Source organism: Salvelinus alpinus, chromosome 10 (assembly GCF_045679555.1).
Source record: "Salvelinus alpinus chromosome 10, SLU_Salpinus.1, whole genome shotgun sequence".
NCBI lineage: Eukaryota > Metazoa > Chordata > Actinopteri > Salmoniformes > Salmonidae > Salvelinus > Salvelinus alpinus.
Window position 1 is genome coordinate 14,335,910 of NC_092095.1, and position 24,403 is coordinate 14,360,312.

A 24,403-nucleotide genomic window follows, 5' to 3' on the forward strand; every position below is an offset into this window, starting at 1 on the left:
AGCTGTGACCAGGCACGATGGATAAAGCCTCACCTTCAGATGGAGGTGTGGTTTCAGAGAGAAGCCAGCTGCCACCAGGCATGGTGGATAAAGCCTCACCTTCAGATAGAGGTGTGGTTTCAGAGAGAAGCCAGCTGTGACCAGGCACGGTGGATAAAGCCTCACCTTCAGATAGAGGTGTGGTTTCAGATTGAAGCCAGCTGTGACCAGACACGGTGGATAAAGCCTCACCTTCAGATAGAGGTGTGGTTTCAGAGAGAAGCCAGCTGCCACCAGGCATGGTGGATAAAGCCTCACCTTTAGATGGAGGTGTGGTTTCAGAGAGAAGCCAGCTGCCAGCCTGTGACCAGGTACGGTGGATAAAGCCTCACCTTCAGATAGAGGTGTGGTTTCAGAGAGAAGCCAGCTGCCAGCCTGTGACCAGGTACGGTGGATAAAGCCTCACCTTCAGATAGAGGTGTGGTTTCAGAGAGAAGCCAGCTGCCAGCCTGTGACCAGGTACGGTGGATAAAGCCTCACCTTCAGATGGAGGTGTGGTTTCAGAGAGAAGCCAGCTGCCAGCCTGTGACCAGGCACGGTGGCACTTTAATAATAAAAAATTTGATGTAATAAATATATCACTAGTCACTTTAAACAATGCCACTTCATATAATGTTTACATTACTCATCTCAGATGTATATGCTGTACTCTATACCATCTACTGCATCTTGTATATGCTGTACTCTATACACTCTACTGCATCTTGCTTATGCCGATTGGCCATCGCTCATCCATTTATTTATATGTACTTATTCATTCCTTTACACTTGTAGTTAAGGTAGTTGTGAAATTGTTAGATATTACTGCAAGGTCGGAACTAGAAGCACAAGCATTTCGCTACACTCACATTAACATGTGCTAACCATGTGTATGTGACCAATAAAATGTGATGCTTGTCAACGCATTAGGGAGAGTGAACAAGTGCACACTTCTGGGTGAAGGGAACAGAATCGGAAAGCTGCATGTGTCTAAGACCCATCAACAAAAAAAAATAAAAAAAACAAATCAGTAGAGCGTTAACTGGTAACCTTTCCTTAATACGTTCAACTGGGCTGGTTTGGGTTACAGTTAATAGCTGAATCTCAATAGTGTAAAATGCCATAAAAAGTTGGCCATTTTGAAGTAGATGATCATGTGTCAGGAAACTCAGGTGTTCGCGGGGCAGGAAGTACATGGTCCTCTCGATGTTCTTCACCGACACACGTGGGCCTTGGCCGACTGTTACGCACACCTCTAGGAAGAGGGAACGCAACACCCTGCTACAACTCAACTCCCCGTGGAGTGAACGAGGTATGGGACTGTAGGTGCGAGTAAGGATGACAAAGGCAGAGAGAGTGGTACCGTTTACAAGGAATTTATTCCGTCATGCGGTAATTTTGGGGAAAATGGGGCTGGACGGAACCAAAGCAAAGAAAGTAAATATCAAAGCCCCCTCTCCTACCTTACCTGCCTACCCTCTACTTACCTAACTAGCACCACCTGGTGCGCTAACCAAAATACAGGGGATGGTCCGCCCAGGTCTTAACTAGTGTGCATAGACAGAGTATATGTATGCCCGCGGGCCTCTTGCCTAAGCACTCCCAAGGTGCCTTCCCCTTCCCCCCTGGGAACAAAAACAGAATAACACAAACAATGTCAATAATCAAAACACTGCATCCTACTTTCACACACAGGACATACTAATTAGTTAGCTCTCTCTCTCTCTCTCTCTCAAATTCAAATTCAAGCTGCTTTATTGGCATGAAAAACATTGTGTCAATATTGCCAAAGCAACAATGTATACAATATACATTGAAATAAAATTATAAACAATGACAAATAATAATATAGAATGGCAGTAAATAATAATACAAAATGAAATATAAAAATAGTAACAATAAAATGGTAACAGTCAATAATCGAATGTAATGTAATAAAAAAATGAAACTATAACTAACTTATAACTAAATAACGGTCATCTTCACCATTACATCGGTACTACAAGTACTATCATCATTACCACTACTACCACCACCACCATCATTAAACTGCTATCATTACCATTACCACCCATACCATTACTACTTGGAATGATAAACAACAATAATAATAGTAATAACAATAACAGTAATAACAATAACAGTCATAATAAGTAAGTTACTGCTTACTATGCAGATGTTATTATTCAGTGTCTCTCAGGCTATGGCAGGCAAATACATATTTGGCTGCAAGAGGAGCCATTGCTCCTTCGCCCATGAGTATTTTGTTTTTCCTCTGGGTTTAATAAGTTAAAATTTTGAATAAATGTAGACATTTCTGTGAATAATGAATCTCTTGGTGAGGAATATTTATCACAGTAAAGGAGAAAGTGCATCTCTGTTTCTACCTCCCCTGTCGTGCAGTGACCACATACAGGCTCCTCTTTGGGTAGCCATGTCTTTTTATGTCTGCCGGTTTCTATTGCCAATCGGTGGTCACTCAGCCTGTACTTGGTAAGGGTCTGTCTCTGCTTCGTATCTCTGACAGAGTAGAGATATTCAGCCAATTCATATTCTCTGTTTAGGGTCAGATAGCAATTTAGTCGGCTTTGGGATTTTGTTTCGTTTTTCCAATGTTGTATATATGAGTCCTTTGATTGGTTCATGATTTTGTTTATTGGAATTCTTTCTTTTGAAGCAGTGCTGGTGTCAGCTTGGTTGGTGAGGTCCAACACCAGCTGACTGAGAGGGCTCGTTTCTGGGCTCAGCTCTTGGGTTTGAAGTGCTTTAAATTGCAGACTCGAATTTGGACTTGAATTTAGATGTAGCCAAAATGTTAATGATCTTTTCTGTATTTTCATTATTACTGGAAAGCGGCCCAATTCTGCCCTACATGCATTAGTTGGTGTATTTCTCTGGACTTGTAGGATTTTCAGACAGAATTATGCATGTAGGGCTTCAATTGGATGTTTGTCCCACATTTTAAAGTCCAGTTTATTGAGTGGCCCCCGAACCTCACTTCCGTAAAGAGCTATTGGTAGGATTACACTGTCAAATATTTTGGTCCAAATTCTAATTGGGATGTTGATTTTGAATAATTTCATTTTTATTGCATACAATGCTCTGCGGGCTTTTTCTTTGAGTGCATTCACTGCCCTATTAAAGTTTCCCGATGCAGATATGGTCAGACCAAGGTAGGTGTAATTTTTTGTGTGTTCAATGATGGTGTTGTTCAGGGTGAATTTATATTTGTGTTTCTGACATCTGTTTTGTTTTTGGAAAATCATGATTTTAGTTTTTGGGAAATTTACTGCCAGAGCCCAATTATGGCAATATTGCTCTAGAATATTAATGTTCTGTTGAAGACCTTCTTTGGTTGGTGATAGAAGTACCAAGTCATCAGCATATAGCAGGTATTTCACCTCTGTGTCAAATAGTGTGAGTCCTGGGGCTGGAGAATTGTCCAACATGTCTGCTAATTCATTGATATAAATGTTGAAAAGATTTGGACTCAAACTACAGCCTTGTCTCACACCTTGACATTGTGAAAAGAATTCTGTTCTTTGGTTTTTGATTTTTATTGCACACTTGTTTTCTGTGTACATACATTTTATTAAGTCATACACCTTACCACCAAGCCCACTTTGGAGAATTTTGTAGAATAGCCCTTCGTGCCAAATAGAATCTAATGCTTTTTTAAAGTCAATAAAGCAAGCAAAGATTTTGCCCTCTTTTTTTTGGTGGACGTGTTTATTAATTAGTGTGTGTAAGGTGTATATATGGTCAGTAGTGCGATGGTTAGGGAGAAAGCCAATTTGACATTTAGTTATTACATTTTTTTCTTGAAGAAAGGTTTGAATTCTTGAATTCAAAATGCTACAGAAAACCTTTCCCAAGTAAGTTACTGTTTACACAAATTCCCCTGTAATTATTGGGGTCTGATTTGTCTCCACTTTTGTGGATAGGGGAGATGAGCCCTTGGTTCCAGACATCAGGGAAGCAGCCAGAAGTTAAAACCATGTTGAACAATTTAAGCACAGCATTTTGCAACTCAGGTGTGCTGTTTTTCAGCATTTCATTTCTGATGTTGTCTAGACCACAAGTCTTCTTTGATTTAATAGATTTTAGCTTTTCATTTAGTTCTTGTTGGGTTATTGGGTAATCTAATGGATTTTGGTTGTTTTTAATGACTGATTCAAGGATGTTCTTTTTGTGGGATGTTTTTGTATAGATTATCAAAATAAGTTTTCCAAATTCCTACATCTTGTATGGCTAATTCTTGTGGCTTTGTTGTGCTTAAATTGTTCCACATGTCCCAGAACTGATTTTGGTCAATTGCGTTTTCAATTTCATCAAGTGTCTTGTTGGTATAATTCAGTTTCTTGCGTTTCAGTGTATGTTTATACTGTTTCAGAGTTTCAAAGTATTCATATCGTAGCTCTGGGTTGTTTTGCTGCTTATGTTTTTTGTTTGACTTTTGTCTTAGGCGTTTTCTAATTGTTTTACATTCATTATCAAACCATTTGTCAGAAACATTTTGTTTTTTGTTTCTGATGTTGCATTTCTTTGGATTTCTCAAATTTGCTTTCGATGCTGCTTTTTGGAATATGCAGTTGATGTTTAGAGTAGCCGAATTGACACCATCTTTATTGTTTTGGTATTGTGAGTTATTGAAAAACTGTATATAGTTCATCATTTCATTTGAGTTCAATGTTTCAATGAATCTATCTGCACTGTTTGGAGCCCATCTGTACAATTGGTTTATGTTGTAGTTTATTGGGCAGTTTTTTTTTATGAATATTGCCGGTTAATTTCTTCAAAAACACGTTGATCTGACTGTGATCTGACAAGGGTGTCTGTGGTCTGACAGTGAATGCACTAATGGAGGGGTCAATCTCTCTCTCTCTCTCTCTCAACAACAACCAACACAGGACACACTCATCATTTCTCTTCTGAGCAACAGAACACTGGCTATATAGCTGGAGAAGGAGTCTAATGGGATACAGCTGTATCCTGACGAGAGGGCGGGGTCAGCACCAATTAGCAATGAGACCGACCAATCAGCTGCTTGGGGGAATTTCAGGAAGCCATCCTGAAACACACACATACAAAACCACAACACAGAAACTGGAGAACGTAACACCGACTCAATACACATCTTAACTGACGTTTTCAGCCACATATCAGTTTAGGAACTGACTTGGTTGGCTCTAATGGTCTACGGCAGGGGTTCTTAAACCTTCTCAGAATGGGACCCAAATTAGAAATTGTGTGTTTTCCTGGGACGCAAGCGTAGGAAAATATGCAACTATACATAAATATCGGTACATTTCATTGCCCTTATGCATAAAACAAATGCAATATAGACAAAAACAAGATGAAATATCCATATAAATATATATTAATGTTTATTTTCCCCCATTAAAAACACTCTTACAGATCTGTCTAGGTTGGACCTGTTGCTGCTAAAATACAATAAATAATTTATTCTAAACTGGAATAAACAGATTGATCACATCACACAGATGTAGACCAACAAGCATGTCTATATTCTGGGCTCTGATTTAGACAATACAACACGGAGGTCATGCTCAGCCTTAAACTTCTTCTGTACTTGTTTTTTAAGTACGTCAGAGTTGAGAACCCTGACTCGCATAGGTATGTGGTGCCAAACTGGACCAGAACATCTACTGCTTTCTCAGTCAGGCAGGAGACCGCTTCCTGCAAGGTCGGATTGGTGTATTGGTGTTTCATGACGATTGAGCTCAGTCAGAACTTGTTGCTAGCATGAGTCCATTTGATGACAGCAGTGAGTGATGGCGAGTGGGAATGACAAGTCAGCGGCAGACAGCGCATCATCTTCTGCTGAACCACAGCGCTGCATCTTCTGCTGAACCACAACGCATCATCTTCTGCTGAACCACAGCGCATCATCTTCTGCTGAACCACAGCGCATCATCTTCTGCTGAACCGCAGCGCATCATCTTCTGCTGAACCGCAGCGCATCATCTTCTGCTGAACCGCAGCGCATCATCTTCTGCTGAACCACAGCGCATCATCTTCTGCTGAACCACAGCGCATCATCTTCTGCTGAACCACAGAGCATCATCTTCTGCTGAACCACAGCGCATCATCTTCTGCTGAACCACAGCGCATCATCTTCTGCTGAACCACAGAGCATCATCTTCTGCTGAACCACAGCGCTGCATTGTCTGTGTCGCGGAGTGATCTTCAAGAAAACTGCAGAAAAAAAGATCTGGTAAACCACGAAGCACACAGGCATCTCCCTCTCACACTCGCGCAGCTGCCAAACTGAGCAGAGAGCGCAGATGCACTTGGCCAAATCAATTTCAGTAATTAATGAAATAATTTCCTCTGACACGTCACAACCCACCGTTAACATGTCCGCGACCGACCCATACTTTAAGAACGGCTGTTCTACGGTAGTGTAGCACGGTATACCGAAACGTTTATACATTTTCGATAGTAGAACATGAAAAACGATTTGGTACTAGAATGTGTTACTTTCGGTACTTCTGTAAAATGTGTCTCACGGATCAAGTCTGTCTGGCTGGCTGGATAACTGACTGAGTGTGTGACTGATAAGCAGAAAGGGTCTGGAGGTGTTTTACTCACCATCATCAATGATCCAGTCATCGTCCTGCCTCTGTAACAGTTTAACTTTAGTCCGTCCCCTCGCCCCGACCCGGGCGCGAACCAGGGACCCTCTGTAAACATCAACAACTGACACCCACGAAGCATCGTTACCCATCGCTCCACAAAAGCCGCGGCCCTTGCAGAGCAAGGGGAACCACTACTTCTAGGTTTCAGAGCAAGTGACGTAACCGACTGAAAGGCTGCTAGCTCGCACCACCGCTAACTAGCTAGCCATTTCACATCCGTTAGACCTCTCTCACCATCCGAGAGTTCCTCGTCCGCCTCGTCATACACACTGGTCAAATCCGCCACCTAGACACAGCACACACATCAAAACAAGGCTATAACACACACTAGACAACTTGTTCACTAAACACAGATTAAAAAGGGGCAAAACTGTTAACACTCCTGTCAGAACAGGGCTTGGACAACGAACACACACGACTCTCACCTCGTATTTGACCTTCTCTCCCTTGGCTCTCTTGAGCTGCCAGACCACAGTCATCCCCTGAAAGCACGTTCAGGGCAGGCAAGTGACTATCTGCTTTTAGCAACGCGGGTGTATTTACATACACTAGCGTTACTTCCTATTGTATTGGGTTGCACAAGAACAGTCTGTGGGAAGCCAGAAGTTAAATAAAATGAAAATAAATAAAACAATCCGTTGATCATTATGACGGGAGAATTTGAGACAATATCTAAAGTAACATATTATACTGAACAAAAATATAAAACGCAACATGTAAAGTGTTGGTCCCATGTTTCATGAGCTGAAATAAAAAGATCCCAGAAATGTTCAATACTCACAAAAACCTTCTCTCTCTCCAACTTTGTGCAGAAATCTGTTTACATACCTGTTAGTTAGCATTTCTACTTTGCCAAGACAATCCATCCACCTGACAGGTGTGGCATAACAAGAAGTTGATTAAACAGCCTGATCATTACACAGGTGCACCTTGTGCTAGGGACAATACAAGGCCACTCCAAAATGTGCAGTTTTGTCAAACAACACAATGCCACAGATGTCTCAAGTTGAGGGAGCGTGCAATTGGCATGCTGACTGCAGGAATGTCCACCAGAGCTGTTGCAAGAATTTAATGTTAATTTCTCTACCATAAGCCACCACCAATGTCATTTTAGAGAATATGGCAGTACATCCAACCGGCCTTACAACCGCAGCCATGTGTAACCACCAGCCCAGGACCTCCACATCAGACTTCTTCACCTGCAGGATCGTCTGAGACCAGCCACTCGGACAGCTGATGAAACCGAGGAGTATTTCTGTCCATAATAAAGCCCTTTTGTGGGGAAAAACAAATTCTAATTGGCTGGGCCTGGATCCCCAATGGATGGGCCTTGCTCCCAAGTGGTTGGGCCTATGCCCTCCCAGACACACGCCCCTGTCCAGTCATGTGAAATCCAGATTAGGGCCTAATTAATTTATTTCAATTAACTGATTTCCTATATGAACTGTAACTCAGTAAAATCATTGCGTTTATATTTTTGTTCAGTATATTAAAGACTTTCCAAACGTGGGTCTGTTGTAAGCAGAGGAAGTTTGGAAAGTGTTTAATAATACATTTCTTTAGATATTGTCTCAAATTCACCCTGTCATAATGACCAACCGGCATGCCCACTGGCACAGTAAGTTGAAAAGGAACTTGGGGAGGCTCCAAGATGGCAGCTTGAACGCCCGCTTCCTACCGAGCTCTGCATACCAACTTTTGAAAGATAGTGAAAAGTGTATTATTTTGGACTACGAAACTAATACTTTGCTTGCTAAAAACACCAGGTTATTGATGGTTTAAGATTATATTTTCTAAAATGTCACAGCGCGCTGACAGAAAGAGAAATCTTATGGCTGGCTAGCAATGCTCAGGCATCATCCAATGTCGTTACCCAGGAGGCAAATGCTTTGATTGACAACTGCACAACTATACTGGTCTGACAGACTCTATGACACTTACCGTGTCAGACGAGGATTTTCCTTCTTTGCCTATAACCCCAAGCAAACCTCCAGCTTCCAAGAAAGGCATGTCTGGAACTGGGCCCAGATGCCACTGCGAATAATTTTGTTATCGCCACTCATCAATGCAAGTTGCGATGCCTTAGAGAAAATGGTTGGCGACAACTCAATGAAAATCGAGGGCTTAAAAAAAATGGAAATGGAACTTCTGACTTCCTGTTTCGGTGTAGCCCAATTACAATAGAAGCAACGCTAATGTATGTAAATACACCCGCGTTGTTAAAAGTAGCTAGCGACAGACCACTTCCTAAAATGTCAACATCACAGAGTAGCTAGCCAGCTAACGGTGGGTAATAATTCATATTACGAACATTTAGTGTAAATGTAATGTAACTAAATCTAGTAATTCTGGAAAAGCTAGCTAACGTTAACTGGCTAATAGTTTCTTTGTTGTTAGTGAGAGCTACTGTAACGTTAGCTGACAGCATGCGCTTGCTGGCTAAGCCGTATTTGCGTGTTCACTCTTGTCTAGCTCGCTAACATGCTTGTTTGTTTACAGTAACTTTCCGTTCAGACTCACTACCGCCTGGATTGTCCTTCTCTGTGTTAGAAGCCGGAGCCATTGCTATTTATTGACAACCTTCATCTCTCTCTTGGTACACAGCTCAACAAACAGAAGTTTCCGCGCCAAATATTCTTCCCGGTGAAAGTCATTTCCAGGAAATGACGCAGCATGAAAGCAGCCAATCGCTGGTGTTTTCGAAGCTAGTCCAGAGAGGAAGAGGCAAAGCGAGAGGATTTACTCCGCTCGAAATCTGTCCACGAAAATAAAACCACTAATTGAAGAGTTGTATGGAGGACAATGAGAGTGTATAATTTGGTCAACAAAAAATGTAATTGCTACGTGATGTTTATTTGATCGAATAGAAGTTCCGTAATGGTTAGGTTGTTAAGAATGCACTGATATAAGTGGACTCACCTGGCATTTTGGCAATTAAAAACAATAGGACTTTAAATCGGAGTTCTGCCTGTTGTTCACACGCATATCTGCCCTCTCATTGGCTAGAGTGATCCCATCTTGTCTCGCCTCTCCCGTCTGGCTTCCATCTTTGAGAACATGTATTTCCATTGTTTAAGCGGTCTCTTTTCAATATATAATCTTTGGCCTGGCGCTTGGTATAACAATGTGTGTGGTCCAATGTCCGCTTGATGGCAATGTTGTTTCATCGTCGATGTAGGCTAGTACTGTAGGCCTACACTAGGTTACAACCTAGTTAACCTTGAATGCAATTTACAATGTATTCATCACTTTATTAGTCTGGGGGTCTGGACTGTAAGGAAGGTTGGTGATGGTGAGTTAAAGTTTGTTTATTGCTTGCTTGTTTCATCATCAAGAACACTCGTGCTCTCGGCCACATGGTGCCAATAAACACACCATCCTCTCTCTCTCTCTCTCTCTCTCTCAATTAAATTCAAGGGGCTTTATTGGCATGGGAAACATATGTTAACATTGGCAAAGCAAGTGAGGTAGATAATATACAATAGTGAAATAAACAATAAAAATTAACAGTAAACATTACACATACAGAAGTTTCAAAAATAATAAAGACATTACAAATTTAATATTATGTATATATACAGTCTTGTGTCTCGCTCTCTGTCTCTGTCTCACTCACTCACTCGTATCTCCCACCTCTTTTGACAAGTTAGGGAACATTTCTCTGAAGAGAGGCGAGGCCTATTTACAGATGCTTTGACAGCAGAAAGTGTCGCCTTTTTATCGCAATGAAGCTTGTTTCCATGGTGACCCTGGCGGGACTCTGTGCGCGCACAAAAGATTCCCCTGTCCCAGATTTGGAGGATGAAAGCGCGCTCGGGCTTGTGGGACACGCAGACGCATATTGGCACTGTGGTTCTACAATGCGTTCAAACATCAGTCCTACAAAAGATCCATTGTAGCCCATGCAAGTGCAGGTCTACTGTTCAGCTTTGTTCTTGTTTTTGGATTATTGAAGGAATTAACACAGACAACGTTGTCAACGTGTGATAGGCCTAGGCATATAGCCAGTGGTGTAAAGTACTCAAGTAAAAATATTTTAAAGTACTACTTTAGTCGTTTTTTGGAGTATCTGTATTTTACTTTACTATTTATATTTTTGACTACTTTTACTTTTACTTCACTACATTCCTAATGAAAATAATGTACTTTTTACTCTATACATTTTGCCTGACACCCAAAAGTACTCGTTACATTTTGAATGCTTAGCAGGACAGGAAAAGGACCTATTCATGCACCTATTAAGACGACATCCCTGGTCATCTTTACTGCCTCTGATCTGGCAGACTCACTAAACACAGAACATCCCTGGTAATCCCTACTGCCTCTGATCTGGCAGACTCACTAAACACATGTGCTTCGTTTGTAAATTATGTCTGAGTGTTGGTGTGCCCCTGGCCATCCAAAAATAAAATGGTGCCGTCTGGTTTGCTTAATATAAGGAATTTTAAATAATATATAATTTAACCAACTTGTAAGTCGCTCTGGATAAGAGCGTCTGCTAAATGACTTAAATGTAATGTGATTATAAACTGGGTGGTTTGAGCCATGAATGCTGATTGGCTAAAAGCTGTGGTATATCAGACCATATACCACAGTATGACAAAACATGTATTTTTACTGCTCTTATTATGTTAGTAACCAGTTCATAATAACAATAAGGCATCTCGCGGTTTTGTGGTATATGGCTAATATACCATGGCTAAGGGCTGTGTCCAGGCACTCCACATTGCGATGTGCATTAGAACAGCCCTTAGACGTGGTATATTGGCCATATACCACACCCCTTCGGGCCTTATTGCTTAAGTATATTTGAGCGATTACATTTACCTTTGATACTTAAGCATATTTAATACCAAATACTTTTAGACTTTTACTCAAGAAGTAATTTACTGGGTGACTTTCACTTTTACTTGAGTAATCCTCTATGAAGGTATATTTACTTTAACTCAAGTATGACAATTGTGTACTTTTTCCACCACTGCCTATAGCACTCTATCTGCTATAAAACATCAACTTTGGGTACACAGTGTTGTGCCTTCAGTGTTACGCAATGAATTCTTGAACTAGGCTAGACTGAGAGGCAACGTATGGTCAGAGAGCCGATGTGTGACGTATCTGGATATTTAGGGCGTGAGAGTATTTGTTTTAAAGATATTCAGGGCATGCTAATTTTGTTTCAAGATACCAAATGTGGCCACAACTTTTGTAACCTGGACACATAGCTAGCTACTCGTTCATTTAGCCCACTTGGCCACAGAACAAGATCCACTAATTGGGCATGCCTGTAGTTGGTGAACATTGTGCCCGGTGTGGCCGGTCACGCATGTGTGTTTGCTCATGCATGCATGTCCGACCCAGGCCGGCTGTTTTTAAAAACAAACGTGCACGCCTCACTCGGCTACACTCGTGCGCTGAGTGTCTGCCTCGGTGCCTGTTGGTGACGGTTGGAACGAGGGAAGGGAAAAGCCAAGACCGTTTTTATACAGTCAACGTTTTGACGGACAAATACGCGTCTCTAATCATGGTGGGGCGGACAAGCAATGGAACGCAAGATTACGCAGGTGCTTCTGGTGCGCCCGGACGCAGGAGAGGAGCAGGCACGGTAAATCAGCCAACCAACAATAGTATACTTGTAACTTCTACCTGTACTATGGCCTCAGCCAAGATGTCTGGACCTTTATGGCACAGGACATAGTGGAATTGGGCTATCCTTTAATAGTGGTTGCTGGTTCAAGCCTTTAGATGTCAGTCATGTAATAAATGAAGTAGACCTATCAAGTAGGCCTACTTTTTCCCAGATTACTTTTGTGGCTGTAGTAAGGTAGTGGCTGTAGTCTCTGGCTGTAGAAAGGTAGTGGCTGTGGCTGTAGTCTCTCTATGACTATGCAACAGTGTCCTTTATGTTCTTGTAGAGGTATTTAAAGAAAGACAGATGTAGAGTCAGAGAGACTCTTATATAAAGTGGTTAAAAGTGATACAAAAAATGAAGTGAGAGAATGTTCCAGGGGAGAGAGAAGTAAAGATAGAAAGAGGAGAGACAAGTAAAGATGGAAAGATGGAGAGAGAAGTAAAGATGGAGAGAGAAGTAAAGATAGAAAGAGGAGAGAGATGGAAAGAGAGGAGAGAGAGGTAAAGATGGAGAGATGGAGAGAAATGTAAATATACAGTGAATTCGGAAAGTATTCAGACCCCTTTCCTCTTCCACATGTTGTTACCGTACAGCCTTATTCTAAAATGGATTACATTTTTTAAAATCCTCAACAATCTACACACACTACCCCATAATGACAAAGTGAAAAACAGGTTTTTAGACATTTTTGCAAATGTATTAAAAAAAATATATATATATATACCTTATTTACATAAGTATTCAGACCGTTTGCTATGAGACTCCTCCAAATTGAGCTCAGGTGCATCCTGTTTCCATTGAGCATCCTTGAGATGTTTCTACAACTTGATTGGAGTCCACCTGTGGTATATTAAATTGATTGGACATGATTTGGAAAGGCACACACCTATCTATATAAGGTCCCACAGTTGACAGTGCATGTCAGAGCAAAAACTAAGCCAAGAATTGTCCGTAGAGCTCCGAGACAGGATTGTGTTGAGGCACAGATCTGGGGAAGGGTACCAAAACAATTCTGCAGCATTGATGGTCCCCAAGAACACAGTGGCCTCCATCATTCTTAAATGGAGGAAGTTTGGAACCACCAAGACTCTTCCTAGAGCTGGCCGCCCAGCCAAACTGAGCAATCGTGGGAGAAGGGCCTTGGTAAGAGAGGTGACCAAGAACCCGATGGTTACTCTAATAGAGCTCTAGAGTTCCTCTGTGGAGATGGGAGAACCTTCCAGAAGGACAACCATTTCTGCAGCACTCCACCAATCAGGCCTTTATGGTAGAGTCGCAAGACGGAAGCCACTCCTCAGTAATAGGCACATGACATCTCGCTTGGAGTTTGCCAAAAGCACCTAAAGGACTGTCAGACCACAAAAAACAAGAATCTCTTTTCTTATGAAACCAAGATGGAACTCTTTGGCCTGAATTCCAAGCGTCACATCTGGAGGAAACCTGGCACCATCCCTACGGTGAAGAATGGTGGTGGCAGCATATTGCTGTGGGGATGTTTTTCAGCCTCAGGAACTGGGAGACTAGTCAGGATTGAGGGAAAGATCAACAGAGCAAAGTACAGGGAGATCCTTGATGAAAGCCTGCTCTGGAGCGCTCAGACTGGGGCGAAGGTTCACCTTCCAACAAGACAACAACCCAAAGCACACAGTCAAGACAATGCAGGAGTGGCTTCAGGACAAGCCTTTGAATGTCCTTGAGTTGCCCAGCCAGAGCCTGGACTTGAACCCAATCGAACATCTCTGGAGAGACCTGAAAATAACTGTACAGTAATGCTCCCCATCCAACCTGACAGAGCTTGAGAGGATCTGCAGAGAAGAATGGGAGAAACTCCCCAAATACAGGTGTGCCAAACTTGTAGCGTCAATAACAAGAAGACTCAAGGCTCTAATCACTACCAAAGGTGCTTCAACAAAGTAAAGGGTCTGAATACTTATGTAAATGTGATATTTCAGTTCTTTATTTTTTATACATTTGCTAAAAATTCTAAAAACCTGTTTTTGCATTGTCATTATGGGGCATTGTGTGTAGATTGTTGAGGGGGGAAAACTATTTAATCCACTTTAGAATAAGGCTGTAACGTAACAAAACGAGGATAAAGTGGTCTGAAAACTTTCTGAATGCACTGGAGAGAGAAGTATAGATAGAAAGATTGAGAGAGGGGAAAGAAATGTAAAGATTGAGAGAGGGGAAAGAAATGTAAAGATTGAGAGTGGGGAGAGAAATGTAAAGATTGAGAGAGGGGAAAGAAATGTAAAGGTAGAAAGATTGAGAGTGGGGAGAGAAATGTAACGTTAGAAAGATTGAGAGTGGGGAGAGAAATGTAAAGGTAGAAAGATTGAGAGAGGGGAGAGAAATGTAAAGTTTAGAAAGATTCACTTCCATGTTCCTGCTGGTTCATAGGAATAAAATAAGGTTAAAGCTCTCTCTAGGTTCCTTCTCTGTACTGTATATCATTGCAATTCAGTAGGAAACATTATACTGTTCCCGTATATTCTTAAACGGTCTCCTGTCCTCCCCCCTCCCCCTTGTTTTCTCTCATAACACCTGATCCCCAAAAGCACTGGATAGGTGTCTACTACTATAACAGCCTCCTGCTTTCACCTATCCTGATGTGGTCAAGGAGGAAAGGTGGCAAGAAACTGGAGCTGATTAAGACTGTTGGGACACAGCACAGGGAGGAACCATTCCAACCTTTGAACACATAGTGGTGTCTCAATAGTCTACTCTAAAGAGGGCTTCCTTCATTTGCACTGATGTGAAAGAACTGGGTATATAAAAGCAACCACCTTAGTGTGCATGTATGTGCCATGATTACTTTCACCTATAGTGTGTTTTCAGAGGAGAGGAGAGAGGAGCTATTGTAGACTATTGACAGTTAGCCTCCTAGACACTAATAGTCACTGCCATCCTTCACTGATGGTCCTAGCCAGCTCAGCCAATCCGTATCACTGATGCAAATGAGACAGTGGGAGCTGTGCACTGATTGGAGCTCTCTCTCTCCCCTTTGTCATCGCCATGGCAAGAATTTGGAGACGCTTGGCTGCTGGTCTGTGAGCGAGGGATCACTCTGCCAAAGGGAGGAGAGAGGGAGGAGAGAGGGAGGGAAGAGGTAGAGTATAGGGAGGGAGAGAGGAGTGAGAGTAGGGCAGAGTGGGCGGGGATATAGGGGGAAGTGAAGAGAGGGGAAGAGAGGGAGGTAGAGAGAGAGAGAGAAATAGAGAGAGGTATCATCTCACTGATGCTGAGTCACAGACAGGGGGTGCAGCCGCTGTATCCCATGAGCCTTTAGGGGAAACATGGAGGAGCTCGAGCACACCTGCCCCCAGCTGGTCACGGTAGGGTCTGTGTGTGTGGAGGGGAGGGGGGCTAGCTCGTCTCCTTGTTGTTATGAAACAGATCCACTGTCTGTGTGTGCCTTTGGGGGATGTTCTGAATGCTGAGTGGACTGTGTGTTTCTGTGTGTTGGGGGAGGGTGGGGGGATGCGTGTGTTTCTCAGTATTGGCAGGGGTACGTGTGTATAAGCAGTCTAGCATAGATCTCCTGACATGGACACAAAAGCTCAAGAAAACAGGGGCGATGCCAGCCCCATTCAGTCTATCTTTCTCTCGCTCTCTTTCTCTCGTCTGTTCGCATCTCTCCCTTTTATTCTTTGTGCCTCTCTCCTGCTCTTCTTCATCTCCCCCCTTTCCCTCTGTCTCTCTCTTTCTTTACTCCATCACAGCGTTGTTGTTTTCTTAGTTAATCCTTCTCACTCTAGACGTTCTCTGCTTGTGCCAGTGTAAGGGTGTAGTAAGCATGCTCGCTGCGGTCACTCTGATTGGCCGATCGACCGAGGCATCCGCCTGCCCTTTGTCCGCTCTGGGCTCCTCCCTGATTTCACCTTGCAGTGGATTGTGGGAGAAAAGTTACCTAAGTGCGTCCTCCTCACTGTTCCGTTCTCCCCATCTGTTGCCATGGGGATGGGAGCTCACACGGGAGCTCTCTCTACCTACTCTTTGTTCTATCTCATCCCTTATCCGGATGGAATACGTAGAGGTGGAATTACCTTCATATATCTTGTGTTATGGGAGTGGATCTATGATGTCATTGGGGATGTCACTGGGGAAGTCATGCATCTTACATTTTCTCTTTGTCTCCCGCTCTAGAGAATGAGAGCCAGAGAGATGTCAACAATGTAAACATATCTTTCTCATGCCAATAAAGCCCTTTGAATTGAATTGAACTGAGAGAGATGGAGAGAGATAGAGAGATAGAGAGCGATGGAGTTCCATTTTAGCCAGACGTAAATCAATACCACTGAGTGCTGCTTGTCCCATCACCATGTAATCGATAGTTGTGATAGAGAATAGATAATAGTCCTGATCAATAATCTAATGGACATTACTAAGCCAGAGAGAGGGGATGGCAATCAAGAAGGGGACATGAGTGTCATTCAACTTTATTTTTATCTCCTCCATCTCTCGCTTTCTCTGTGTCTCCCGCTCCTCTCTCCGTCCCCCTTTCAAATTCTATTGGATTCTTTCTGCCTCTTTTGCTTTTCAGGTTAATCTTTCCTTTCCCTTCTTTTCTTCTGCTCTTTGCCACTCTTTTCATCTATCACGTTGTTCCTCTGTAAATCCATACCATTTGTGGTTTGTTGCGAAGAGTAAAATGGTTTTGTAGATGTGAATTTGATGCATGTGCTGTTTTAATATGCTTTTGTAGAGTTAACAATAAAGTTAACGCTCTAACGCTGAACCAATAAAGTGACTAACAGTTAAATCTCTCCCTCTGTTGAATCAATTCAGCTCAATTCAATTGGCTTTATTGGCATGGGAAACATATATACATTGCCAAAGCAAGTGGAATAGATATACAGTGAAGTGAAATAAACAATAACAAATTAACAGTAAACATTACACTCACAAAAGTTTCAAAAGAATAAAGACATTTCAAATGTCATATGTCTATATACAGTGTTATAATCATGTGCAAATAGTTAAGGTACAAAAGGGAAAATAAACAAACATAAATCTAGGTTGTATCGGTCTCTCTCTCTCAGATGCTGACAGAGCCTGCTATCTTTGCCAAGGACACCAGCTGTGAGTGCCGCGCCCCTCACGAGAAACTCTCCATCGCTCAGGCCCGCAGAGGCACCCCAAGTATACCTCTTCTTCTGTTCCCAGATCCATCACTAGTTTACCACTGTTCCTGCTCTTACCCTCATTCTTCATCCTCTCTTCTTCTGTTCCCAGCTCCATCACTAGTTTACCACTGTTCCTGCTCTTACCCTCATTCTTCATCCTCTCTTCTTCTGTTCCCAGCTCCATCACTAGTTTACCACTGTTCCTGCTCTTATCCTCATTCTTCATCCTCTCTTCTTCTGTTCCCAGCTCCATCACTAGTTTACCACTGTTCCTGCTCTTACCCTTATTCTTCATCCTCTCTTCTTCTGTTCCCAGCTCCATCACTAGTTTACCACTGTTCCTGCTCTTACCCTCATTCTTCATCCTCTCTTCTTCTGTTCCCAGCTCCATCACTAGTTTACCACTGTTCCTGCTCTTACCCTCATTCTTCATCCTCTCTTCTTCCCGTCCTCAGTGTTTTCACTCATAACCATCTGTTCTTCTTTTCCACATCCTCCTCACATTCACTCACTTTCTCCTCCTCCTCTCTCCTCTCCTCCTCTATGATAGTGGTATATATGTGTTAGATGTAAACTCTGTGTGTGTCCTCTAGATGTTACATCTGTGTGTGTCCTCTTGATGTTAAATCTGTGTGTGTCCTCTAGATGTAAACTCTCTGTGTGTCCTCTAGATGTAAACTCTCTGTGTGTCTTCTAGATGTAAACTCTCTGTGTGTCCTCTAGATGTAAACTCTCTGTGTGTCCTCTAGATGTAAACTCTGTGTGTAAACTCTCTGTGTGTCCTCTTCAGTGGACCGTCCAGTGCGTGTATATGCAGATGGAATATTTGATCTGTTCCACTCCGGCCATGCCAGAGCCCTGATGCAGGCCAAGAACCTCTTCCCCAATGCATACCTCATAGTGGGAGGTATGTACACACACACATGTAGATATGTACAGACATACATTTATAAACATGTGGATATTATGACTCTTAGCTAAACATATATGTTATTCATACTCTAGGGTTACTGCGTACCTTTGTGACTTTGTGTATGTGTGTCAGTGTGCAGTGATGAACTGACCCACAAGTACAAGGGTTTCACGGTGATGACGGAGGATGAGAGGTATGAGGCTCTGAGACACTGTCGCTATGTCGACGAGGTGGTCCGAGACGCACCATGGACGCTCACACAGGACTTCCTGGAGAAACACCAGGTGTGTCTAACTGTTTCCATCACACCTGTTTATTCAGCTTTCTCTAACTGTTTGTGTATCTAGAGTAATGTGCTAGCGTGCATGGCTCTTTCTGGGCGTCACTTTATCAGTGTGCTTTCTTCCTGTTCTGTGATTCTTGTCTTCCTGTTCTGTGATTCTTGTCTTCCTGTTCTGTGATTCTTGTCTTCCTGTTCTGTGATTCTTGTCTTCCTGTTCTGTGATTCTTGTCTTCCTGTTCTGTGATTCTTGTCTTCCTGTTCTGTGATTCTTGTCTTCCTGTTCTGTGATTCTTGTCTTCTTGTGTTCTGATTGTTTCTTAGATCGATTTTGTGGCTCATGACGATATCCCATACTCCTCAGCAGGAACTGAGGACGTCTACAAACACATCAAGGAGGCAGGTGTGTGTATGTGTGTGTGTAAAGCTCTATTCAGAATCAGTTTCAGGTATCCATACGTCTGGAGATTCTTTTATTAGCCGAAATGTCTAGAATGTTCCGCCGGCTTTCAGCAGCTACAATTTGATTAGATGTTACATTTTAAGAACAATCCCCCACCTGCCCTTAGGAGGGGTGCAGCGTGTTATGTTTGTTACTGTTTACCGACTGCAAAGAGTTGTGTACTGTTTTGCTAGTTTGCAATTTTGCAGAAAATAGATCAAACGTAATTCTGTTTTGCCAGAATTGTGCTGTAGTCTTTGAAGACATTACATCTCCTCTGCTTGAACAAATGACTGTATGGCTTCAACACTCTCCTCCTAAGCAAGCAAGTCATTTGATTGGTTTGACGCGTTGCGAAGCGTCACTAATTTACAATGGGGTTTCCACCACTTTTTAGCGACTTTGCCATTGACTTCACCAGGCTTTCCGATTAGGGAAGGATGGTCCTCGACGATCAGTGTGTGTGTGCGCGCTTGTTCATCTGTGTGGATGTTTATCTATAATATATTTAGAATATGTGTGGGTCTTTATTTAGAATATATTTAGAATATGTGTGGGTGTTTATTTATAATGTGTGTGTGTGTGTGTGTGTGTGTGTGTGTGTGTGTGTGTGTGTGTGTGTTCCAGGCATGTTCGTGCCGACCCAGCGGACGGAGGGTATCTCGACCTCTGACCTGATCACTCGTATCGTACGAGACTACGACCTCTACGCTAGACGCAACCTACAGCGAGGCTACACTGCTAAAGAGCTCAACGTCAGCTTCATCAACGTAAGTGTGTGTGTCTGTGTGCTGTCTACCCTTAACAGAACTGTCGCTTTTGTGCGCATGTGTGTCCGTGTACACTTGGAACATAACTGATAACTTTCAAAAAACACACAGACATACAGTACAGCCAACCTTCCTCCAACCTCCTTCACCTTCCTCCAACCTCCCTCCCTTCAACCTTCCTCTAACCTCCCTCCAACCTCCTTCACCTCCCTCCCACCTCCCTCCAACCTCCTTCCTCCAACCTTCCTTCAACCTCCCTCTCTTCAACCTCCCTCTAACCTTCCTCAGGAGAAGAAGTACCGCCTGCAGAACCAGGTGGACCGTATGAAGGAGGCAACATTCCTTCAACCTTCCTCCAACCTCCCTCCAACATTTCTCCAACCTTCCTACAACCTTCCTACAACCTCCCTCCAACATTCCTACAACCTACCTCCAACCTCTGTCCAACCTTCCTCCAATCTCCCCCCAAGCTCCCTCCAACCTTCCTCCAACCTTCCTTTCACCCCCAACCTCCCTCCAACCTGTTGATCATATCACTCCCATCATTTTACGTCCTCCCTTTTCTCCATCCTTTCTTTTAGTTTTTATCTCAACTAGGGTGAACAGGATAGGATATATTGTACAGCGATCGACTGCAGTGTGACTTTTTGCAGTGTGATATCCAGTGAGCAGGCCTACACTGTTACAGAGCTCTCCAGATAGAGACGGACTTCATAGACAAACAGACACAGTTCTCCATGCTCATAGAATAAGATAATAGACTGTGTCTGCCCTATGCATTCTGTTTCTACCTGCATCATTCTGTAACATGGTACCTGCTGACTGACTGTGCCCTAGTGGACTTAACAGAGAGAAACACTGTCCTCCAGAGTTGTAGTGTAGCTGTATCCTTCCTGGGAGACGAGGAGAGATGGCTACTTAAAGGACTCCACACAGTCTACACAATGGATCTGACGGAACATAGTTTGCATAGCTCTCTATGTAGTTCTACGTACTTTTACGTGGCTGAATTTTTGTAAATCACTGTGGCGAGCCCTTTAGACTATTGAGATGCACCCCATTGCCTTAGCGACTGCATAAATTAATGGATGTTACATCATTTCAACGATGGTAACACCAAGGAATTCAGCTCCCTCCAACTCCCAACCTTCCTCCAACATCTCTCCAACCTCCCCCCAACCTTCATCCAACCTTCCTCCAACCTCCCTCCAACATCTCTCCAACCTCCCCCCAACCTGCCTTCAACTTTCCTCCAACCTTCCTGCCTCCCTCCCTCCAACATTCCTTCAACTTTCCTCTAACCTTCCTCCAACCTCCCTCCATCCTCGCTCCAACTTCTCCCAACCTCCCTCCCCCTCCCTCCAACATTCCCCCAATCTTCCTGCCTCCCTCTCTCATTCCTTCAACTTTCCTCCAACCTCTCTCCAACGTTCATCCAAGCTCCCTCCAACGTTCTCCCAACCTCCCTCCCTCCAACCTCTCTCCAAGCTCCCTCCAACATTCCTCCATCTTCTCCCAACCTCCCTCCCTCCAACCTCTCTCCCTCCAACCTCCATCCAACCTCCATCCAACCTTCCTCCAACCTTCCTCAGGAGAAGAAGTACTGCCTTCAGAACCAGGTGGACCGTATGAAGGAGAAGGTGAAGACGGTGGAGGAAAAGAGTAAACACTTTGTCTACCGCGTGGAGGAGAAGAGCCATGACCTCATACAGAAGTGGGAAGAGAAATCACGGGAGTTCATTGGTAACTTCCTGGAACTTTTCGGCCCAGATGGAACATGGGTAAGTAAGGCCTGTCTCATGCTCCACTCATGCAAATTTTACAATCACTCATCTGCCATGTCACTTCTTTGTTCACAAATCTAATCTATGATCTAAACTGTATACCTCCAACTAGACTAGTCTTTGAAGTGAAAGTACTCTCACATACCGGTCTCTGTCTCTCTCCGACTTCCTCCCTCTCTCTCTCTCTCCATCCCTCCACCATATCCTCGCTATCCCTCCACCCTATCCTCTCTCCACTCTTCCCCACCCCCCTCCATCCCTCTCTTAACTCTCTCTCTCTATCCCTCCCCCCTATCCTCTCTCCACTCTTTCCCTTCCTCTCTTTCCATCACTCTCCTCTCGCCCTCTCTCTCTCCATCCCTCTACCATCTCGCCCCCCCCCCCCCCCCAACAGAAACAGGTGTTTAGTGAGCGTAGTGGTCGGATGATCTCCTATGCCATGTCACCTCGCGGGTCACCTAGCAACAGTCCACCCAGGCAACTGTCTCCATCCCGTTCCCCATCTCCTCCCTCTCGCTGGTCTCAGCCCAGGCTAGCCTCCCCCTCCTCACCCAAAGAGGCCTCAGCCTCCTTCAGTAGCATGAGTGAAGAAGATGAGAACGAAAAGTAGTGCCCCGGACTGTGGAACACATGCCATGTTCAAAACAACTGGGAAGTCGGAAATCTTTGACTTCCAACTTTAGTCAATTCAAGACAATTTAGAACGTGGGAAAAAACGATCTCCGACTGGTAAAATTGTTTTCAACAGTCAACTAACTCAGAATTCCAAATGGGAAACTCTGACATCTTTCTAGAACTCCAACCTGAAGATCACTGACGTCATGATTTGACCCCCCCCCCCACCCCACACACACACACACACACACACACACACACACACACAGACACACTCTGTCATCTTCTTCCACACACTGACAGCAATGACAGGATGCTGAAACTGTATCTTCCAGGAAGTAGATATGCAAGACAGAGGTGGGTCATGGGAAATGTAGTCTAGTGCTATAGCACAAAGAAGCCATCACAGTCTCTGTTGCCTGGGCAATGAAGCAGATGGGAGTGTAGAGAAGATGATGCGACTGATCTGTTTTCGATTGCTCAGGTCTGACAGAGGCAGTAAATAAAATAGTGCCTGTTGATCATATCACTCCATCCTTTTATGTCCTCCCTTTCTTTTCTCTATCCTTTCATTTTTTTATCTCATTGTGAGAACAACTAGGGTGAACATGATAGGAGATATTGTACAGCGATCGACTGCAGTGTGACTTTTTGCAGTGTGATATCCAGTGAGCAGGCCTACACTGTTACAGAGCTCTCCAGATAGAGACGGACTTCATAGACAAACAGACACAGTTCTCTATGCTCATAGAATAAGATAATAGACTGTGTCTGCCCTATGCATTCTGTTTCTACCTGCATCATTCTGTAACATGGTGCCTGCTGACTGACTGTGCCCTAGTGGAGACTTAACAGAGAGAAACACTGTCCTCCAGAGTTGTAGTGTAGCTTCATCCTTCCTGGGAGACGAGGAGAGATGGCTACTTAAGACTATTGAAATGCACCCCACTGAATCACAAATGATTCTGTACCAGATTATTTGCCATAGGGACTGCATAAATTATGGATGGGGGGGGGGGGGGGGGGGTGGGGGGGCAGTTAGCTTAGCAGTTAAGAGTGTTGGGACTGTAACTGAAATGTCGCTAGTTCGAATCATCGAGTTCACTAGGTGAATCCTCGAGCTGACGAGGTGAAAAATCTGTCGATGTGCCCTTGAGCAAGGCACTTAACCCTAATTGCTCTGGATAAGAGTGTCTGCTAAATGACTCGACAATGGTAACACCATGGAACTCAGTACCTGATTGGTGATTGCATAATTAACAGAACACTTGGAACTTCAGTACCAGGGAGGTTTGTCTCCCCCCTTTCCCAATGTGGCTGCCTGCCCGGCCCATCTCTTGTAAACAGCTACACAAAATGATCTAGCAATTCAGTAGCATTTAGAATGTACAATTGTGACTGAGCTTATTCAGGGTCTTTCCTTAGAGACCAGAGAACAAAGGTTATAGTCCCGGTATGGCCAGTGATATCCACAAAAGGCTGGCGTGGCTGGCGTGGCCATAAAATCAGGTGGCTGGAACAAAAACTAGTACCGGCCATTTGTGGATTGGCTTGTTCACCTCTGCTGTGGTAGAGTCATAATGGTCCCTGGCCTAGCTAGTCACAACACCACACAGAACTGTGACCTCTTCAGCTCAATGTCTCTCGCTATGACACAACTGTTCCACAGCAGAAAGCCACATGAGAGCACATTAAACCACTTGCTACCACACAACTCCTGATCTGCCTTAGAGAGGTTCTTGTCCTGTATGTAACGTATGTAACCCTGCACTCTATGTACGAACTTTGGAATGTCTGTTTCTGTTTGTATTGTTTTATTTTCTAATGGCTTCATATGTAAATAAATAGAAAAGGAAAATCATTGAAAGAGAAGCAGCTTGGTGATTGTTTCCTCTCAATCTCTCTCTTTTTCAGCAGATTACAGATTTACACACACACACACACACACACACACACACACACACAAAGAGAGCTTGACAGAACAGTGGCAGTTGTTTTTCTTCTTTTTACTGTAGGTTTGAATAATTTACAGTAGGTACTGCAGTAGGTATTACAGCAGGTACTGCAGTGGGTATTGTAGTAGGTATTGCAGTAGGTACTGCAGTAGGTATTACAGTAGGTACTGTAGTAGGTATTACAGCAGGTACTGCAGTAGGTATTACAT

At 43.4% G+C, this 24,403-nt stretch overlaps 2 protein-coding genes and 1 long non-coding RNA gene across 10 annotated transcripts; 2 read left to right on the forward strand and 1 right to left on the reverse strand.

Moving 5' to 3' along the window:
• Positions 1-1,378: 1,378 nt before the first annotated feature.
• Positions 1,379-9,328, reverse strand: LOC139531528 (DNA polymerase alpha catalytic subunit-like). 3 transcript variants are annotated; one of them, XR_011666377.1, is made up of 5 exons: positions 8,622-9,328; positions 7,106-7,269; positions 6,906-6,966; positions 6,634-6,662; positions 1,379-6,237 (listed from the first exon to the last, which is right to left on the reverse strand). XR_011666377.1 is itself a non-coding variant. In XM_071328039.1 (5 exons), exons 1-5 carry the CDS (start codon positions 8,688-8,690, stop codon positions 4,910-4,912), a joined length of 396 nt encoding a protein of 131 aa, XP_071184140.1. In that variant the 5' UTR covers positions 8,691-9,328; the 3' UTR covers positions 1,379-4,909. The 3 variants fall into 3 exon arrangements, 2 of the variants coding, with proteins under 2 accessions (XP_071184140.1, XP_071184141.1); XM_071328039.1 differs by having other exon boundaries at positions 1,379-5,089; positions 7,106-7,162; XM_071328040.1 differs by having other exon boundaries at positions 7,106-7,162.
• Positions 8,827-10,070, forward strand: LOC139531529 (uncharacterized). Its single transcript, XR_011666378.1, has 2 exons — positions 8,827-8,966; positions 9,285-10,070. It is a non-coding gene; the product is annotated as an uncharacterized lncRNA (long non-coding RNA).
• Positions 10,071-11,984: 1,914 nt separating this feature from the next.
• On the forward strand, positions 11,985-24,100 carry LOC139531537 (choline-phosphate cytidylyltransferase B-like). 6 transcript variants are annotated; one of them, XM_071328050.1, is made up of 9 exons: positions 12,013-12,282; positions 17,352-17,451; positions 18,226-18,342; positions 18,481-18,632; positions 18,953-19,031; positions 19,698-19,840; positions 20,129-20,155; positions 21,433-21,621; positions 22,019-24,100. In XM_071328050.1, the coding sequence occupies exons 1-9, from the start codon at positions 12,022-12,024 to the stop codon at positions 22,232-22,234; spliced, it is 1,284 nt and encodes a 427-aa protein (XP_071184151.1). In that variant the 5' UTR covers positions 12,013-12,021; the 3' UTR covers positions 22,235-24,100. The 6 variants fall into 6 exon arrangements, with proteins under 6 accessions (XP_071184153.1, XP_071184151.1, XP_071184152.1 ...); XM_071328055.1 differs by lacking the exon at positions 12,013-12,282 and adding an exon at positions 15,478-15,644 and having other exon boundaries at positions 17,352-17,391; XM_071328053.1 differs by lacking the exon at positions 12,013-12,282 and adding an exon at positions 15,479-15,644.
• Positions 24,101-24,403: the final 303 nt, after the last annotated feature.

Excerpts from the sequence above, each read along its gene's own strand:
- LOC139531537 (XM_071328050.1), top strand. The coding sequence starts at position 12,022 with ATGCATGTCCGACCCAGGCCGGCTGTTTTTAAAAACAAACGTGCACGC. Across the intron at positions 20,156-21,432 it reads AGTACCGCCTGCAGAACCAG|GAGAAGAAGTACTGCCTTCA; the intron begins GTGGACCGTATG and ends AACCTTCCTCAG. Across the intron at positions 21,622-22,018 it reads TCGGCCCAGATGGAACATGG|AAACAGGTGTTTAGTGAGCG; the intron begins GTAAGTAAGGCC and ends CCCCCCCAACAG.
- LOC139531528 (XM_071328039.1), bottom strand. The coding sequence starts at position 8,690 with ATGCCTTTCTTGGAAGCTGGAGGTTTGCTTGGGGTTATAGGCAAAGAA. Across the intron at positions 7,163-8,621 it reads GAAAATCCTCGTCTGACACG|GGGATGACTGTGGTCTGGCA; the intron begins GTAAGTGTCATA and ends ACGTGCTTTCAG. Across the intron at positions 6,967-7,105 it reads GAGAGAAGGTCAAATACGAG|GTGGCGGATTTGACCAGTGT; the intron begins GTGAGAGTCGTG and ends TGCTGTGTCTAG.